Here is a 19323-nt window from a genome sequence, read left to right on the forward strand (position 1 = left end):
CCTCTGTCAAGTTGTTGAAGGGAACAAAAGAGGAGGACAGAAGAGAACGGCCAACGGACGCGGCAGCAGCGGCAGCGGTTGCGCAGACCCACTGGAGGGGCGGAGAGAGAGAGAGGAGGAAACATCGCAAACAAGGTGAGGGCAGAAACGCCCTCGGGGGAGGGGGGGGGGGCGACACCACGTGTGCCAGCACGCCGTATCTCTACATGAGAAAATGCTGTTGCCACGCACTTACCTCTTCCGCGTAGCGCAACAGCTCATTCTTGGTACGACGGTCCGCCTCTTGCTTCAGCGACTCGCACACAGCGAAGCTATGCTGCAGTGCTGTCGCGTAGTAGTCTGCCAGTTGCGCCGTGTGCCGAGACATGACCCTCGCCGGGACCTGAGCCTCGTTCGCCGCCGCCTCCATGAGAATCGCGTAGGCGGCACGGTAGCGCGCGTTCTCATCCCGCACGCGGCGCATGAGGTCGATCTTCTCCTTCCTCGCAGTGCGGATGGACTCCTTCAGGGAACCGCGCATCGCTGACATCTGACTGTCATACTCGCGGCGCATGCGCTGGCGCAGCAGCTGCTGCATGTCGCCTAGGTAACGAGCTGAGCGCAGCCGCTCAATCTTGCAGTCTCGCTGCTCGGCGTCAATGCGGTGCTGGGGACGGTTGGCGAGAAAGTAGCGTTCCTGCCGTGTCAGCGGGGGCTCCACGACAAGCCGGTGCACCGGGGCACGTGAGGGCCGGTGGTTCTGCTGCGAAGGCGCATGGGACTGCATAGGCTGTTGTGGCGACGGCCGTGGTGGCGCCTTTTGCCGCGGGAGCGCACCAAGGTCGATTTCAGCAGCACCGCGCTTTTCCGTTGCGGATGCAAGGTCGTCGCTGCGTTGATTGGGGTACGACGATACCGGTTGGGGTGCTGGGTGGCGGGGATGGTGGCGTTCATGTGGCTCCCTTTCCACAGGGCCTCCTTGAATGGCTGTGGACAAGGTGGAGGCGGCGGGGTCCACAAAGGGCTTACGGTGCCGCCGCTCCTGTGCATCAAGCGCCTCATCGAGCCGCTGGAACCGGCGCACAATGTCATCGGCATGGATTCGCATGCGGTGGTCGCGAGGACGGCTGACAGGCGAGCGTCTCTCTGTCGGCGATGCACTGGCGCGGCGCTGCCCAGTTCCGTACAATGGAGAGCCAGAGGACGTGAGCGACACTCCTGCCTCGCGCCCGAGTCGTTCCGAGCAAGGGTGACGGCGCTGTGAGAACCCGCCGTGGAGAGACACATGGCCAGGGTCTACAGCCGACATCATTTCTGTCTCTTCTGCTGAACCACCCATTGGCGGGCACACGAGGTTGCGGTACCATTCCTCCAGCAAGTTGTCTGTTGGCATGACGGAGGAGTCGAGGTAGTGACTGACAGAGGATGGCGACACCCCCTCTCCGAGCTCGGCTCCACCAGAAACCATGTACGCGTCGCTGCCGCCAATAGGGTCGATAATACCTCCCCCGCTTGTGGCACCACCGTTTAGCGGCGGTGAGGGGGCCACGTAGAAGTTGTCCATGGGGCGATGGAAGTGATAACCAAGACCGCCCGTACCAGCTGAGTCTTCCTGCTGTGGTGCAGGGGGTCGGATCACCTCGGCGACTGTGTAGCCTACCGGCGCGTAGGCCCCGCTGGTGGTCTTGGCAGCGCCAAAGTCCTCTGCGTGATCTGAGTGTGCAAGGGGTTGCTTCCCGCCAACTGCGTCTTGCCGGTCCAGCAACGCTGCCTGTTGCTTCTGCTGTTGCTGAAACTCTTGCTGCTGGCGCATATCCTCTGCCACCTGCACAAATACCATGATGAGCCTGCTGATGTGGTCCTCATTCAGCTTCACCACCTCTTCGGCCTCGATGTCTTCGAGCGAGTAAGGGTGCTGACGAAGCTGTTCTAGCACCAACATCACGTTGTGCCGCCGCTTCTCCGCCGTGTTCGGCGATCTATCGATTCCTGCTATGGTGCAGTCGAACAGGCGCTGGTACAGTAACACGAAGAAGCTGGAGGTGCATTGGCGAATGCTCGTGACACGCGTGTTGCCGATGGAACAGAAGGTGAGGAGTGCGTTGGCCAGTCCAAGGATTTGCTGCCGTTGCACCTCCTTCGCCGCTTCCTCGGTCGTTGGCACAGCCATCGCCATCGTCGACCCTGGCGGTGGAAGTGGGGACGGCTGCGATGGCCCCGGAGAGGCAGATGTGGTGGCGATGACAGTGGTGGGTGGAGCTCCTGAGCTGGGTGCGAAGATAGGGCCGGCAGTGCTAGCAGACTGCGCCGCGGCTGCGGCTGCGGCTGCAGCTGCAGCATGGATGCTGGCAGAAATGGGATCCACTGCTGCGAGCCGAGCATCACTGCCGCTAACAGCTCCAGCAGATCGGCGCGTTGATGAGGCTCCACCGCCGGATGCGCCAGGTGCAGAGACAGCCGCCAGAGGCCTTTTGGACTGTGCAGCAGCTGCGGCTGCTCCATGTCGTTCACTACCCGATGTGGAAAGCGGTGACGGGGTCGGTGGCGAGGATGAAGGCGACGCCTGCCGCCCCGCCAGCGCTCCCTTGTTCATGATGGGCATGATCATCCCAGCGGTGAAGGCCACCTGCTGCTGTGGCTGCTGCTGAGACTGAATCATGTATAGTGGCATCGCTGTGCCTCGTGACACAGAGTCGCCATCCCGGGATGGTGCTGAGGAAGTGGAGGTGGCAATGGTAATCGTGGACGCGGCTGCTTTCTTCGGGTCTGATAACCGATGGACCGCTGGTGTAGCTGCCGCACGTGAGTAGGCAGCCGGTTCGCTGTGCCGGCCGCCGCTTCCACCACTGCTACTGGTGTTCCCTAGAGTCGACATGACGGTCACGCCTAAGGGAAAACGCAGCGAGTGAAAGGGAGTTTTTTCTCTACTATCGTTTGGCGTGCTTGTGGGCGTCTTTGGTTAGTATCGGCCCGCTATGCGGAGAGGAGGGAGGAGAGGTGTGTGTGTGTGTGGGGGGGGGGGTGCGTGCTGAGAAGCACAAGGGTAGAGCTGCGAACAAGACGATGGGGGAGATGCAGGGGCTCCGCTGCAAGACACAGCAGGCTTTTGGAGAGAGCACGCGCGCCTGTGTGTCTACACACCCGCGTTCAATGCCAAAGAGGGGAAGTGAGGCGGAGGTGGAGAACGAGAAGGCGAGAGGAGTGCGTGTGTATGGTAGATGCCAGAGGCTACACGACGGACACCCAAGCACACACAGACGGACACGACGAGGAGAATAAAGAGGCTCTCACTGGAGGGGTGTGGGGTGATGGGGTAGCGCCAGTGTCATGCAAGTGCTGGGGTGTATGAGCGTGGGTTGACGTGGGTCGTGAACGATGGTATCCCCCTCCTCCGCAATGCGCAAGTAAAGCGCGGAGACGTAGACAGGAGTGCCAGTGCGAACACATAGAGAGATGGTTGCATCCGTATAAAAGACGCCGCCACCGCGTCAGTGCATCATCGAGAGAACGCCAGGCGTTCATCAGCTCACAGTGGAAGCGAAGCCACAGACAATGAGAAGAAGAGAGGTGGGGAAGGAGTGAGGCAAGGGGGAGGACACAATGCACAGAGAGAGAGACGCATCGAGGGAGGTGTGAGATGCTCTGCGCGGAGATTGATGTAGGGGGACACCAGAAGAAGTCCCAGCGCGGACTCCGGTCTCCTTCCCTCCGGCATTCTTCTGGGCTTGCCCTTTTTGTGAGCACCACTTCTGTGCAGTCACCTGCAGCAGGACACACACACAATACACAAAACGCCCCTTCTTGTGGCGCCAAACGCAGTAGCGACGGTCACCTCCCCTCCCCCACCCACCCTCCAGGGGGCCGTGACGCTCTCCCGCTCGCTCCGTTCTCTTTGCCACCTTTGTGCGTCCTGTGCCATACGCCGGTGCGCCCATTGCGCCGCAAGCAGTGCCGTGGGGGGAATACCCCAGCAGGCCAGAGAACAGAAACCCTTCACACACAGAGATAAAGAGAGAGAGCACAGAAACAAACGAGTGAGGCTCGAGTGAAGGCAGCGAGGAGGGGGAAGTGAGGAGCGAGAAGGGCGTACGTGTCACAGCAGAATAGACGAAAGTTTGGTGGCCTCCCACTACAGCCAAGAACAGTGCTACCACCACAACACTCGTACACATCATGCACACACACACAATGCGGTGGTAGATGGCGATGTGGCCCGCAGCTTTCCAGCGCCACCGCCAGAGGAGGACCAGCCACGAAAGAGGGGCACCACACCGTTTAGGTCGTTCTCGGCTCCCCTCTTCTTTGGTGTGTTGTGCGCCAGTTTCTTCGTGTGCGTGTGTAGGAGTACTTTGCACGGGCACGCACGATCGGGCGTTGTGGGCCGCAAGAAGTGAAGGGGGGGGGGGGCGGAAGGGGGGAGGGGGGCTTCCATGAAGAGGGCAAGCGGGGAACACAAGAGAGAGAGAGGGGGGGAAGAGTCAAAGGAAATGACATGGGAGGAGGAGAGAGAGTGTGTGTGTGTGTGGGTGGGTGGGTGTAGTAAGCAGAGCCGACTAGCCGCGCTGGAGTGAAGCGCAGGATGCCGGTGGCAGAAGAAGAACAGAGAAAGAGTGAGGCACAAACACACGCGTTCTCTCGCTCTTTCAAAGAAAGATGAGTCAAGTGCGACAGTGAGTCAAGACGCGAGAATTCGACACCATCGTCAGCAGCAGCCAGTAGATAAGACACGCCGTAAGAGAGAGAGAGAGAGAGCAGAAAAGGAGAGCGACAGAGAAAAAGAGGGATGAGGTGATATCCTCGAAAAACGCGAGACAAGATAGGAGAGGATTACTCAGGAAAGCGAGCGCAGAAAGTTCCAGCATCGCTGCATCAATGCTACATGTGCACATCAAGTACTGCTGCTACGAGACAAAAGAGAGGGGGAGCGAGGGAGGCAGACAGACATAGAGAGAGGGAGGCGCTCGGTGCGCAGGGCGTAAGAGAACATGGAGAGAAACAACAGAACGTGAAGAGAGGGAGGGAGGGAGGGAAGGGGTGAAGGAACAAGCACACCCAGAGATGGGTCTACATACGCACGTGTAGCGGTACAACAGCAAGCCACGTCTCTCACTCTTCACGATGACATGCCAGTGGGCATCTGAGAGACAAGGGCGTGTGGGCGTGTATAGCCGGACGTTGAGTCCAGCCGGCATGCATACATGAAACGAACGCCGGCAGAGCGCAGGAAGAAAAGCCACGAGTCTCCGCCTACCCATGCGCCGCGACGTGACGGGGGAAGGAGGAAAAACACGAAAGCGAGAGGGAAAAAGTTGATACGCAGGGGGGAGCTCCGAACGCAATACGAGAGAGGCGAGAGAAAAACTGCTGGGGAGGGAGGGAGGGAGAGAGAGGGTTTTGGAGCGCGCCGTGCGCTTTGGCATCGCTGGTTCACGTCGCTCTTCCACCGCTGTGCTTGTCGCTGCGTTTTCCTTCCCCGCTCACTCGGTTCAAACTTGGCAAAAAGAAGGTAAGAGAGAGAGACGGACACGACGGAGACAGATGGGGGGGGGGCGAGGGAGGGAGCTGCCAACTATACATCAACATAAAGATAAGCACATATACTCCCAGAGACAAGCAGTTGAGTCTCTGATACAGGCGCAGCACCACCCCCCGCCTCTTGCCCACGACATCCTCTCACTCGTGCCGCTGCACGGTACACACAAGTTTGTATGACTGTGTGATGTAAATATGTGTCACTGTACGCGCCTATGCATGGCATGCACACATACACGCAAGAGTCCGCTCGTTGTGAGGTTCAACACCGACACCGACACTGCCCCCCCCCCCCTACCCGCTGCTCCTCTCCTCACCCCTGGTGCTCTTCGCATTGATTACTTATGCGGGTGCGCTGCTTCCTTTGGTGCCGAGGATGGGGAGGAATGGGCAAATACCGCGTACGCCGTTGTGGCCAGCTTCGGTCGTATGCCGCCGGCGTTCTTGTCACCCTCGCTGACGCCGGCAAGAGCTGCGGCAACGACGAGGTTTTGCCGCGATGACATGGAGCGCGCAGACGGCGGGACTGGCAAATGCGGGGCACCAGACAGAGGCTTCGCTGTCTGCGGTTGCTGCTGCTGCTGCTGCTGAGGTGATGAAGGAAGTCCCCCTACAGCTACGAGGAGGTCCCCGCTGCCGTCTGCTGCAGTATGTGACGGAAGATGTGAGGTGCTGCTAGCACAAGCAGAGTGCAGAGTGACTGGCGATACTGGAGGCGGTTGTGTCGGCGGCACCTTGTGCGGTGAGGTTGCGTGTTGCGATGCGCCACTGGTGGTGCGACTTTGCAGATCACTTCGGATGTATTCGACTGTCAGCGGTACGTACTGGTGCGGCGGCGACTGGAACAACGATGCGGACGCCGGCTTTGCCGTAGTCGTAACAGCAACTTCAACAGCACTGCTGGTGGTAGAAGGACCACCAGCGGGATGCGCGGCAGACCCGGCTCGAGCAGTGCCGCCTACCTTCTCAGCTACCGCCAGCTTCTCTCGTGGTTCAACGTAGTCCGAGCTTCCTTCACCACACTTGCAGGCCTCAGCCACGGCAGCTCCAACGGCAGCTTCGTCAAGCCCACGCACGTGCTTCACGGAGTGAAGGTGCAGCAGCAGCGGCGGTTGGGTTGCGCATTGTTTTGCGAACCACGAATGTATCCATTCCTCCAGAGAGTCATCATCGCCCTCCACATCAGCCCTCGGCCCCTCTGCCAGCAAATCCTGAACTAGCTGCGAGAAGATGGCAGGAAGTTGGTGCTTGTTAGCGTAGTCCGGCTGCTGAGGCGCCTCATGGGCCCACAGCGCGCTGTCCCCGTTGCTGTGAGCATCGCAGTTGCTGCGGTGTAAGGAGGAAGACGGTGTCCATGACGACGACGTGGAGACATCCACAGCGTCTTCTTCGCAAGTCTTGACCACCCCGACATTGCTCACTGGTGCGCCCACCAGCTCATCCGTCTCCTTGCTCGATAGCGCAGACGCCCCTCGTGAAGGCCCCACCGGAGCCGCTAGAGCAGCGGGTGAGGTCACCGGGCTCCTCTCTGTAGCGATCTTCACGGTGAAGGGGCTGTCCATGCGCTCCGTCTGCGCAGCGGTTCCTCTGTAGTCGACATGGCGCGCGGCCGATTTGACGTCCCTTGTAGGTTTCGCGGCTGTGGACTGCACTAATGCCTCTGTGCCCCCCAAGCCATTCGTTTCCTTGTTCAACGTGCCAATGCCAGAGAAGACGACCACGACGTCGCTGGCACTGGCAACTTCGTCGTTTGGTGCCTGCCCCAGTGTGGTGACAGGCAGCCGAGTGAGCGGCTTGCTGCGCCGCCAAACCGGCTCTGGCGTAACCCACTGAGTAGCCTGCACTGCAGCAGAAAGGGGCAGGAGGGGAAGGGCAGAGCGCGCCGAACATATGCATGCCGTACCAGCACCCGCGGCAGCGTACATGCGTCGACGGGTGCGAAGAGTCTCCTTAGACGGCTCAGCGAGTGCGAAGGGCGCAGGAGCAGTAGGCTGTGGAGCAAACCCTCGCTCTACAATCGGCTCTTCCGATAACGGTGCAAGACGCGGCGGCGCTTGGATGCGGTTCGGCTGTCGCACACGGGGCCACGGAGCCGTGGCGTGGGTTGCGTGCATTACCATGCGTGACAAGACGTTCAAGCCACTGGTGGCTCCGCGGGACCGTGAGGAGACAGTGCAGGTACCGATGTGAGCGGTGTTATGCTCGTCCACTGTCATCGATGATGCAAGAGACGCGGAAGACATGAGAGTCGGAGCAATGGGCGTTGTCCGCTGCTGCTCCTCCTCCCTGTACAGGGGCGGTCTGTGTGGGTCTTGCGAGGCGCATGGACCTTGGTGGCCTACAGGTCGATGGTTCATGTTCTGCGTGCACACAACAATGGTGAGGGTATAGTGCGTTCTCTCTCTTTACGCGTGTGGGGTTTGCTAATGCGTGTGCGTACTTCGGTAGGGGGCTGTGAGTGCTCCGATCTGTGCATGAGCAGAGACAAGAGTGCTAGCCAGAGTAAGAGGCAGTGAAAGACCGATATCCTGGCACAGGAGGCCGAGAAGAGAAGGGCTGAAGAGCGAGAGGTAGAGAATAACAACCTTGCGAAGGATGAGAACTCGAGTGAGGTGCAGCAGGGAACTCCTACAATGAGAAAAGGGAAGGAAATGTGGCGCACCGAAGTGCGTAGTGCTTCTCCTTCCCCAGCGAGCGATCGACACACGCACACACGCACACACACACACACAGACGCACATACAGGCGGTTCCCCCTCCCCCCCCCCCGACTTCTGCTGCTTCCCGCTCTCACTCTTCTTCTCCATGGATCTGCGCACCCGAATGCGCTTGAGCCCCGAGTAACGACGACCGCAGTGGCTTCCGCTACACTTTGTTTCTTGTGTGCTGCCGGCTTCAACCACCGCGCAAGAGGGACCCCCGGCCCGCATTATTTTTCCTCCTTTCTCTGCCTTGTGTTTCTCCCCCGAGCAGCGCCAGGGACGCGCTCGTGGTTGTTACATGGAGAGTCAACCAACAGCCAATACGCCTCTCCTCAGGACTTGCCTGCACAGGCACGTGGGTAAACGTGCTAGCACAGGCCTTAATGCACACCGTAGTTGAAGTTCTGGAGTTGCTTCTCATGCAGCGCATCAAAGACGCTGTGCTTCTTCGACCACATCTTACCTCGACTACGGCGCATCTCAGCTAACTTGTTCGCTTTGTCGGAGTCCAGTACACGCCGCTGCACCTGGCGGCCAATCGGCTCCTGCTCCCGGTCAAACTCTACACCGGTTGTGCCAACGTTCCGCGGACGATCGGCACGGCGGCCAAAGTTCTCAAGCAGGTAGTCCAGGGTGGACTCTTCATGCGACTCGCCAGCAAACCGACCGGCCCACAACCGCCGTTTTTTCTCGAGGATAGCATCCTCGATGTGCCGGTACACGATAAAGGCATCGCGACCCATCACCTGCACGCGCTCCACATCCGTCAGGCACTTGGCTAAATCAGCACCCCACGCCGTTTCGGTGCAGATGCGGCGCAGCTCTGTCAAGTAGCACAGCACCGCCGCCGTGATGGTCTTGTCGGGGGTGTACATGAAGTCGTGAAAGCCACACTTCTCCTCAAAGAATGCGCGCACCCGCTCCGCGCTGTGGCGCGTGTTCTGCAGTAGCCTGGCAGCGTCGATCCTCTCATCCAGCGCCACCTGCACCGGCTGCATGGCGTCGACGACCTCATCCCAGGAAGCCTTGCCGTCCGCCATGGCCCTCAGCTCTGGGTTGGCACAAAGGTGGAAAAGCGTGCGAACATCGGCGGGGGCCAACACCACGGCGTCGCCGGCGACTGGAGTCCCGGCCTTCCTCTTCAGGTCTTTGTACAGAGTTGCTACGCTTGCGCTTGGGATGTCGGCCAGCGTAGTAAGGGACCCGTGGCTCGGGCTGCCAAAGACCTCCTCGAACGGCGCCGTGTCGGGCTCGATGAAGTCTCTGTAGCGCTCCTTGATCTGCTCGTGCGTGTTGAACGGCAGTACGTCGAGCTCCGTTACATCGACGCCGTCGGGGTCGACGTAAGGATTGTGCTCGAACCTGGGCAGGTAGTCGGTGCGGGCACCATCGATGAAGCCTATCGGGCCCCAACGGTCCCACAGGTAGTTCGGCTCCAAGCCCAGCTCCTTGCGGCGCACGGCACGCTCCAGGTCCATCAGCGCGTGCCGCATGGCCTGTGACATGACGAGCGTCCCTACCTGCAGCCCGTTGTCCTCCCAGCAATGCGCCCGCAATGTGTTGCGGTCGTAGAACGGCTTCGTGATACCGATGCAGCGCCAGTAGCGAGACTCACGAGTGTAGTGCAGTGCCGCGTCAAGCATATCAGGCGCATACATGTCAGTGTTACCCTTCACCGTCTCATCATGCAGCAGCATGCCAATCAGTTCGGGTGTGTCGAAGGCCTTCCAAATCACTTTGGTCTCGAGGTTATAAAAGCGATAGCTCAGCCGCTCGTGATCGCGGCCAAAGCGATCCTCCTGCAGGTCGTACGGGCGGAACCAGTTCTTCTGCGGCATGAACGTGCGGTCCGACAACTCCGTGCGGTTGCGGTCAAGGTACGAACGCACGGCGATGCGTTTGCCTACGGTGAACTTCTTGGGCACGAGGTGATAGTTGCCTCTCTTGTAAGAAATGACTTCACCAGAGGTGTGGAACGTGTGCAGCAGCAGCGCGCCGCGCTTCGTGGAGAACATGGTCACCGTAACGCCCAACGTCTCACTTTCTCCTCTTTCGGTTGCCTGCGTGTCGCCGAAGCTCCACTTCGATCCGCGTTAGAGTCTCTGCCCTGTTGATGGAGAATGTGTGTGTTTGTGTGTGCGCGTGTGTGTGTGTGTGTGTGTGCGTGTGCACCAGTGGCCACACAACCAACGCAAGCAATCGAGCAGCCAACACAAAGCAAAAAAAGAGTGGGATACCGAAAAATACAAGCGAGGCGTAAAAGCGAGAGGGAGGCAGGAGAGGGAGTGGGCGGAACAGAGCGAGAAGCAACGGCGCGCACACACAAACACACACACGCACATACGCACGCGCGCTTTGAGTCAAGTAATCGCTGGATCGAGCGCACCGAGAGATAGAAACGAATTGGCGCGAAGAGTACGTGCCGCAGGTATGGGAAAATGCTGACAGGTGCAAAGGCACGTCCTACAGAAATACGCACATCAGCGCCTGGACATGGCGTTGCGGCTTCCCTCTCTTAGAAGCGAGTGGATCGCATATAGGTATGCAAACGGGCTTAGCAAGAAGACAGCGAGAGGGACGAAGCTATGTCCACCCTTGGTTGTATGACCCTCACCTTCGTTGTGCGCCAACAGAGCAGGAAGAACAATCGACCACCACCTTTGGGGCATCTGGCAAACGCATGCATCACCCCTCTGAGTACTGTCCTCGGTCCTTCAGATGCAGCGAGCGACAGCCCTACGTGAGAATGTCCGCCTCGTCGTCATCGCCAGCAAGAAGATGTGACAGCTGTCTTCCTACAGCGCCATTGGAGCTGTACATCTGGCCCAGAGTGACAGGCGATAGGATGGGGTGACTTTGCGTGGTCTCAGCCAATGTCGACGTAGGACTTGATCGGAACCGGTAAAAGCGTTTCAAGGGGGAAAAGGAGGTGGCCTTCGTGGGGTTCGCGGACGTTGGCAAGGCTGAGGTGAAGGCAGATGGCGGCTTGAGAAGGCCATGGGAGACCAGCAGCATCGACGTTACGGGCGTTGTTCCAGAGCGGAAGGCTGTGATCGCTGATGCCGCAGCCTCTCCGCCTGCAGCTTTCGTGTGTACGTTTGCGATGAACGAGCACCCGCCTGCGCCGCCCATGCTGCCGGGAAGCAGGGCCTCCTCCACTGACTCGTACACCCATGAGGAATCGCAGCGGTGTGCTAACGAGGATGCGAGCTTGTTGGTGCTGCGTGTTTGGAGTATCTCTGCCGAGACGGCCAACGGCGTCGCTGCGTGACTGCCGTTGTTATCCCTCGTTCCGGAAGAAGCAGACGGGGAGCGGATCGAGATTTCAGTGGACAGCCACACAGCATCGGTACTGACGAACCGAATGAGCGGCGCGCCGTTTGCCATCGTGGCGGCCGCCGCTGCTCGCGCGTGCGCTTCCCGCGCCAGCACCGCCGCCGACTGCCAGTGAAGCCACCCAACCATTCGCTGAAGCACGTCGGTGAAGCTCACGGTGCCGTGGCTGTTCTTATGAAGACTACACGCTTCTCGCAGCAGCGTCGTCACGGTTGGGTCCGGACGCACAACCACCTGCTTCGAGATGAGGCAGCGGAAGGGGAAAGGGGCTGTGCAGATTCTTGCGCCTTTCCCACTGTGCTCCTCTACCAGCACGGTGGTGCTCGTCACGTACTTGCGCAGGTACACAAGGCGACACTGCAGCTGACGCGGGACCACCACTAGCAATGTGTTCTCTGGGCTAAAGCGGGAGCACAGACTGCAGAGACGGGGCTCGCTGAACTCTTCCGCTACCCACTGCACCGGCACGTTGGCGTACTCAGTCGAGGACACGGCCGCGGCCACCGCCGTTTCGTACATGTGCTGTGCCTCCTCGTTGCGAAGCGCGACGTCCTCGGCGGCGCTGCGGGCTACGCGTTGCTGTCCACTTGTGGCAGCTCTACACGGCGCGCCAGACCGCATCGCTATGCCTCCGCCTATCACAGCACCGCAACCGCATCCGCTCCACAAGAACGCCGCGATAACGAGTAGCCGGCGAGCCAGAGTACTGTCTTGGGTGAAGATAACCACCCGACCCAGACGGCCGCGGTGAAGCAAATACTCGTCCTCCTTAGAGGTGGATGGCGCGGTGCTACTGCCTGCCGCCCTTGTGGGAGAGGGCGGTACAGCCGCAGCAGCTGACGGTGCCGCAAGGAGGTCTGCCACGGTACGACGTGCCGCTGGCGAAGGTGAGTGGCTTTCCAGGCTGCCAGATGGGGCCGATGCTAGATACGACACATCACCAGCCAGAGGATTGACCGACGGTGCCTTCGGGGAGATTTTGCTAGTCGACACGTGCGTCGTCACGGCGCCGTCGTCAACGTGGTCTACACTACTCCTGGGGCTTGCGCGGCCGTAGCCTTCCAGTTTAGCCGAGGTGGGTTTGCCAAAGTTTATGACGTCATCGTTCCCGATGTGAAGCGGACTGCAGTTGGCCGTGAGCGAGCTCCAGTAGGCCGCGTAGGGCGACAGCCATTCTGGGGCACCTCTTGACCCAGCAGCAGCGACACCGCCGCACCCCGCAAAACACGCCGACGCCTCATGTGCTGTTGTCGGTGACGAGCTGCTCGGCACGCAGTTCAACAACTGAGACACGCCGTTCACGTTGGGACTGGTTAGGTTGCTCACAGTGGGTGTTGCCATCGTCGCACCGGCAGTGGGGCTGGCGCTGTTGCTTCCTCTGCTCCGGGCACGCAGACCTGCACTGCCGAAGCCACTTTCCGTCAATGACAAAAGCCCGCAGATAAAGGCACTCGCGAAGCACTCGCTGTACTCGCGCACGAAGGAAGTGGCCTCGTGAAGGATGTCAGCCAAGATTAAAGGTGCCGCACGAGGAGAGCCGGAGGGCGGTGCACCGGCACCAGACATCCGCCCTACTGAGGCGGATGCGCCGTCTGAGCCCACCCAGCTCATCGATGTCGCCCGCGCGTCACACGACCCACTGGGCGACTTTACCGACACCCCCTTCGAACCAGACCGAGTTCGCGCGCTGAACAGGGAAGACCGTATCAGAACTGGCACCGCCCACGCCGACGTCGCAGGCGTCAGCACTGGGAGAGGAAAGCGAAGGCACAGAGCGTTTGTGAGCTCCGTCTTCACAGCGCGATACGTTGCAAACGCCTCCGGGTGCGCCTCTAGTAGTGTGGCAATGGCCTTCAGCGCCTGCTGCTGCGAGCCTTTCGGCCTCTGCGTGGGCGAGTAGAGGAGACCAAAAAATCGTTGAACAGTGCGAATGGCAAATTCGGTAGTGCGGTTCAACACACTGCGCAGCACATCCATGTGATTCAGGAGGAAGCGGAAGTGTACGCCGCATGGGGGGCAGAGAACCACCAACGCCGTGGCCGCATTGCGTGTCTGCATGGAGTGCATCAAGCCAGTGTGCGTTGTGACAAGTGCCGTGAAGGAGACCGTGAGAATTATGCGGTAGTAGCGGAGCTCGCCCTTGGCGGAGCGCACCTCCTCCACTTTCATGTTCCACGGCGGCCCCTCGTGCATCGGCGCGCTAGCTGCAGGAGGGGCGGAGCCGGTGTCATTCATGCTGGTACTCAGGTCGGCCGACGTGTCAGCGGCGAGCGGCAGCGGAGTACTGTGGGTGGCGCTTCTCGTTTCGAGTGTCTTAGGTACTGGTGTGGTGGGTGAGGTGATCAGCCTCGCAGCTGGTGCGCATGCAGCTGAGTACGTCCCATCTCGCTGCGCCGGGGTTGGAGCCTCAGTAGCCATCGATCCTTGTGGCAGCGCCTTGGGCTCAGCCCTGTTGGGAATCGTAGGCGTGATGTGCGGCTGCGGCGCCGTAGAGATGGTGGTAGCCGTAGCATCCTCATTGTGGTGACTGCACATCGCCACAGTGTCTCTATATTTATGCTGGAGAGAGGGGAGCGCTACTTTGAGGTGATCTGATGTAGTCAAAGCCCACGTCACCGTTTCGAAAGTCGATGGGTCGTTCACCGACGTGGTGGTGTCGCTGAGGGGAAAAGTTTCGACCGTCGAAGACAAGGATTCAGTGAGCTCGGGCGCACGCGCCTGGGCACACCCGCAGTCTGACTCCTGCATCAACGTTTTCGCATTGTATGCCCTCACATTTTTTGTGTATGCGGCGCTCGGCAACTGCAGCAGCGGCGACGCCTCTCGTTTCAAGAATGAAACCTTCGAGGAGACGGCAACTTCTGGCGGAGGCATCATTGGCGTGAGCGCTGCAGAGGTACACCGCATACGGCGGCCACTCGCTCGGAGAGGCAAGGCACAGGCCCCGCCGCAGCAGCCGAACGTCGTAGGGAACGCCACATTCTGCAGTGTTTGCTGTGGCACTTCCTCTACCGTTGCGGACGCGCTGCGATAGTCCTCGACAACGGGAACAGCACCACCTCGATCTTCCCCTGCCGATGCTCCAGCAGCGTATTGGGTGCTTGCGCAGGTGTGTCCCACACCACGACGTGTCACGCAGTCGGCACCGAGCTCTCCGAATATGGTCTTCCAGTACTGTTGCTGGCAGCTGGTGCACTGTGAAAAAGAGGAGGACGGTAACGCGCTGCCCGCCAATCCGTCCGCCGATTCCTCGCTTACCAGCTGTCCGGCACGCTCCCGCGCTCTAGTCGGGGACGTCAGTGCCCCCACGTCGAGCTTCTCCAGTGGAATGCGGTTCGAGTGAAAGATAGGCGGGTTGTTGCTAAAGAACACAGTAAAGTAGAAGCAGGTGTGTTGCGCCGTGTCGGTGCGACGTGGAACAGCGGCGTCATGGCGATGGTGATGGCTGTGATAGTGACTGCAGTCGTCCCCTGGGACTGCCGCTGCTGCGGCGGAGTTTGTGGCGGTAGGCTTCATCACGGGGGGGGGGGGGGGCTTGACAGGCCCGGCAACAACGGGCGCGACGACCGCGCGAGCAGCGATGCGTTGATGACCTCCTACACGGGTGGTGCCGCACGTTTGTGCAGGGGCCAGGGAGAGAGGGGGGAGAGACAGTGGGAAGGCAATGGCGAAGAGAGGGAGAGGGAAGGATGAGGGGATACAACAGGAATACAGAGTGTGCGTGAGCAAACTGACAGAGGAGGAACAAAGAAACTAACAGGAGAGCGCAACCATACGAAGCAGCAGCAGCAGCAGCGGCAAAGGAAAGGAGAAGACGACGGTACTAAGCGTAGGGGAGGAGGAGGAGATGAATCGAAGGTGCAAGCAGAGAAGGAGGAGGAGGAGGAAGAGGAGAGGGGAGGGGGATGACAAGCGCTTCCACAGGTTTGTACGCCTTGTGCCTCTGTGAGCGCGTGCGTTGTGTGCTCTCGATGGCACTCTATGGGTGTGTGTGTGGGTGTAGGGGGTGGGAGTGGGAGTGGGAGTGGGGGGGGGGGGGGATGGAGGCGACCAAACAGAGCGTGAGATAAAAGCTAAACGCCGCAACCACAGCACAGATGAAGATGGGCGAGAGAAGCGGAAGTCAGGAGAGGGGGGGGGGGGGCAGGAAAGCCGAGGAAGGAGAAGAGAGAAGAAAGGCTAAACAACAGAAGTCGCAGACGTTCGACGGGGATAGTGATGAGAGATGGGTGCGAGTCAACAAGTGGAGTCGGCTGCCGCCGTCTTGGTTGCCGAGGAAGAGATAGTGGTACAACGGTCCGAAGACTCAAAGTCAAACGAAAGGAAAACAACCAGAGGGGGGAGGCACAGAGAAGAAAGGGAGGTCGAGAGACAAAAGTGTCACGTCACGGCATACAAACGAGGAGAGGAAGAGAGGGAGGGGGGTGGAAGAGGGGGGAATGGGGAGAGGGAGGGGGGAGAGGTGTTTTCGAAGCGAAGACGACGGAAAGAGAAGACGACAACATGAGACACTCAAGAAGAACAGAGACGCACGCACACACGCACAGAGAGAGAGGGGGAGAGAGAGCCGAGAAACACGAAAGAAAAGAGAAGAATGCGCGACCAGTCAAATGACCGCGTAAAATGTAAAAGCAGCGTAGGAGAGAGTGGCGACGGGATGCAGCTGAAGAACCGAGCGAGCGAGCGAGGGAGACACAGGCAAGCACACCCGCAGGGAGAGATGCGCTTTATAAATGACTCAGTGTAAACATACAGAAGATGGAAAGAGAGAAGAGGAGGAGGAGGGAGGGGGGGGGGGCGACCCGGCAAAGAAAAGACACACCAGCAGAGCCACACAGACAGACGAGGAGGCGCAAATCAGAGACAGCACGACACACGTAAAGAGAGACGAGGAATCAGCAAGCAGATCAGAAATGGAAAGAGAGAGAAAGAGCGAAAGAGAACACAAGTGAGGTGGCCTAACAACAAAAAGAGAACAAAAGACAAGAGGAGTAAACTAGAAGAGAGAGAGAGAGAGAGCTTACGCCCTCTTCCGTATCGACGCACGAAAAGTGAGTTGAGCTACAACAGTCAGCGTGTGCAACGATATGGGGAGGGAGAGAGAGAGAGGGGGGAGGGGAGGGGAGGGGAGGAGGGAAAAAAAAATTCGAAGAAAGGCTCAGAGATGAAAAGGTACACACGAGCACACGCACGGAGATGGGAAGTACGATAACCGAAGCAAGCAAGGAGATGATAATGAGCCACGCGAGATCAAGACAAACGTAAGTGCCTAGAGAAGCAAGAACACCAGGGAGAGCACAGAGGTTCAGACAGGTGCACCAAGTAGCACGCCACGCAGAGAATGGGCGGTCTGAGAGGCTCAAATCAAAGCACAAAGGAGAAGCACAAGAGACCTTCGAGAGGAGAGCGTCCACACGTGCGCACACGAAAAGGGAAAGTGTAAGAGAGAGGCGTCGACAGGGGGAAAAGAAAAACAAATGAAAAAGCCAAAGGAGAAGGCGCAATCGAGGGCGTCTCCCCACAGAGGCAGCTGAAAGGAAAAGAGAGGAGGTGGGCGAGTGCGAGTGCGAGTGCGAGTGCGTGCGTGTATGACGGCGATGAAAAGACAGCCGCTGTGAGCGACGAAAGTCACAGCGATCCCTCAGCCGCGCTGCTGTCACTGACGCTCCTCCAGTTTTTTTGTATTGTTTTATTTGTCTTGTTTTTCTCCACGTGAGTGGAGCGTGGGTTTGAGGATGGACGCAGTCTACCGTCCTTTACGGCGACCTCTTCCCCTGCGCCCCCTCTCACGTTTGATTCGCTCGTATCCTTCTACGTCGAACGGGCAAGTCGTTGGGTGCTGCTGTGTGCCGTTGAATTTTTTTTGGTGCTACTGCTTTGATTGGCTGTCGGTGGGTGCAAGTGCGCCGGTATCCATGAGACCAGTGAGGAAAACAAAACAAAAAAACGAAAAAAATATGTGCCGTGTTGTGTTTCTTGAGCTCCGGCACACAAGCCACGTATCCGCGTGTAGGCGACACACTGCAGCCGAGCAACACTGTAAGTACTGTGGCTTCTTCGTTCCTGGCGTCGGTGTGCTCGCTGCTGTCAGTGATCCGCTCTCCCTCTGACTTCACACGTTTAGAAACGTGGCGATACGCAAAGTAAAGTAACGGAGGGAAGGAGCGAATGCGAGCAACAGCGTGTGTGAGATGAAATCATATGCACGTGTGGACATGCGAGAGGGAAGAGGGCATGGGGTGAGGAAGCGTTAGCATGGGAGAAGGGGTGTGAACAGTGCAGCTTCAGAGATGATCCAGCAAGAATGGGAAAAAGCGGAAAACGGGGAGGGAGGGTGAGCGCGTCCTCCCTCCTCCGTCTGTCTCTGCCCACGCACAAACACGCACGGTTGTCATTCTGCGTGAGCGCACGAGTGTTGGAGAGGGAAGGGTGATGCAGCCTCACACTGCCTGCGTCTTGTTCTGGTGTGAGAAGGTGATCAAGAGGAAAACGAGAGCAGATGTCCTCCCCCACCCCCCACCCCCCACACACACGCACGGCTTCCGCGGACACACCGAGAAACCCTGTGTGCGTGTCTGTGGGAGTAGGAGGGAGAAAGGAAAAGAGAAGGACGGTGCACAGAGCTCAAGCGCAGGGCTTGTAAAGAGGGCCACGAGTAAGCTGATGTAGAGGGATATGTGTATCTGGGTCGGTGCGCAGGAGCTGCAAAGACGCGGGGCTGATGCCAAGCGCCCCTCCTCGTACTTCCTTAGCGGCCTCCCCCCGTGGCCTTTTTTTTCGTCTGAAGTTCTGCAGCCGTGCGGGTGTCACGACTGACTGCCCGGTGCTGACGGTGTCTGCGAGAGGAGCTGCTCGGTGCGCTGGTTCGCTGCCGCCGAGTCATACGGCGCCTTCTCCTCCGCTGACATGTGCCGCCACACGGCGGCGATCTCCTTCATGCTCATCTTGCGCCGCCCCTTCACGGTTGCACGGAACAGTGCGAAGCTCGTCTTGCTGCGGGGCAGGCGCTCTGAAGTGAGCGTCTTTGACGAGACCTTTGCAACAAGACGCGATGCCGGCTGCTGTGGCAACAGTCTTTCTGCCAAAGGTAGCGTGTAGAGCTCCGCAGCGGCCGATGAAGACCTCTCCTCCAGGTTATGCACCAAGGGTGGCGCTGCTGTAGACGAACGCAAGGCCGTAGCAACTGCTGCAGCGGAGGTAGTACGCTCTCGGCTCACTGTCGCCAGTCGAGCCTGCCACAACTGTGCCTCCACCTCGTAGACACGCTTCTCTCCAGGCATCATACGCAGCCACGACAAAGCAGCACCGCGCATCTGTTCATCATTGTGCTGCCCGCCTTCTGCTACCGACGCTGCCGCCGGTGTGAGTGCAACGGCCCTAGCAGCGTCCGCTTCCTCATCGCCCTTCTTGACGACGAAGCCATGGACTATGGCCAGGTACACCTCGTAGGCGCTGACGGCGCGATGTGGTAGTCGTTCCCGCCAGGTCGACGTGCTATGACAACACGGCGCCGGGGTACCACTGCCTTCAGCGCGGTCAGCGGCCGTGTGAGGGGAAAACGAATAGTTACAAGACGATAGGCGGCCACCTGTACCACTACTGAGGCCCTTGACGGCGTTGTCGCGCTTTCCAGCGAGCTCGGCGCCGCAGCACGGGCAATAACGTATCGCGCACCCGCAGTGTCTGCAGCAGCGAGTCTTCTCCATCTGAGCAGAGGGTAGAAAGGGGGGGGGGTGAGAAGAGACGAGTGAATGAGTGACCAGGCGCTCGGCTTC

At 59.3% G+C, this 19323-nt stretch overlaps 5 protein-coding genes across 5 annotated transcripts; all 5 read right to left on the reverse strand.

Moving 5' to 3' along the window:
- Window positions 1-202: 202 nt before the first annotated feature.
- Window positions 203-2650, reverse strand: LBRM_21_1620 (conserved hypothetical protein; the record flags this gene model as incomplete). The annotated part of the gene is made up of 1 exon (XM_001564814.1): window positions 203-2650. One exon carries the CDS (start codon window positions 2648-2650, stop codon window positions 203-205), a length of 2448 nt encoding a protein of 815 aa, XP_001564864.1.
- Window positions 2651-5849: 3199 nt separating this feature from the next.
- On the reverse strand, window positions 5850-7868 carry LBRM_21_1630 (hypothetical protein, unknown function; the record flags this gene model as incomplete). Its single annotated transcript, XM_001564815.1, has 1 exon — window positions 5850-7868. The coding sequence occupies one exon, from the start codon at window positions 7866-7868 to the stop codon at window positions 5850-5852; it is 2019 nt and encodes a 672-aa protein (XP_001564865.1).
- Window positions 7869-8592: 724 nt separating this feature from the next.
- On the reverse strand, window positions 8593-10227 carry LBRM_21_1640 (conserved hypothetical protein; the record flags this gene model as incomplete). Its single annotated transcript, XM_001564816.2, has 1 exon — window positions 8593-10227. The coding sequence occupies one exon, from the start codon at window positions 10225-10227 to the stop codon at window positions 8593-8595; it is 1635 nt and encodes a 544-aa protein (XP_001564866.2).
- Window positions 10228-10948: 721 nt separating this feature from the next.
- Window positions 10949-15064, reverse strand: LBRM_21_1650 (conserved hypothetical protein; the record flags this gene model as incomplete). Its single annotated transcript, XM_001564817.1, has 1 exon — window positions 10949-15064. One exon carries the CDS (start codon window positions 15062-15064, stop codon window positions 10949-10951), a length of 4116 nt encoding a protein of 1371 aa, XP_001564867.1.
- Window positions 15065-18354: 3290 nt separating this feature from the next.
- Window positions 18355-19254, reverse strand: LBRM_21_1660 (hypothetical protein, unknown function; the record flags this gene model as incomplete). Its single annotated transcript, XM_001564818.1, has 1 exon — window positions 18355-19254. The coding sequence occupies one exon, from the start codon at window positions 19252-19254 to the stop codon at window positions 18355-18357; it is 900 nt and encodes a 299-aa protein (XP_001564868.1).
- Window positions 19255-19323: the final 69 nt, after the last annotated feature.

The sequence above is a fragment of the Leishmania braziliensis genome, chromosome 21 (assembly GCF_000002845.2).
Source record: "Leishmania braziliensis MHOM/BR/75/M2904 complete genome, chromosome 21".
In the NCBI taxonomy this organism is placed as follows: domain Eukaryota; phylum Euglenozoa; class Kinetoplastea; order Trypanosomatida; family Trypanosomatidae; genus Leishmania; species Leishmania braziliensis.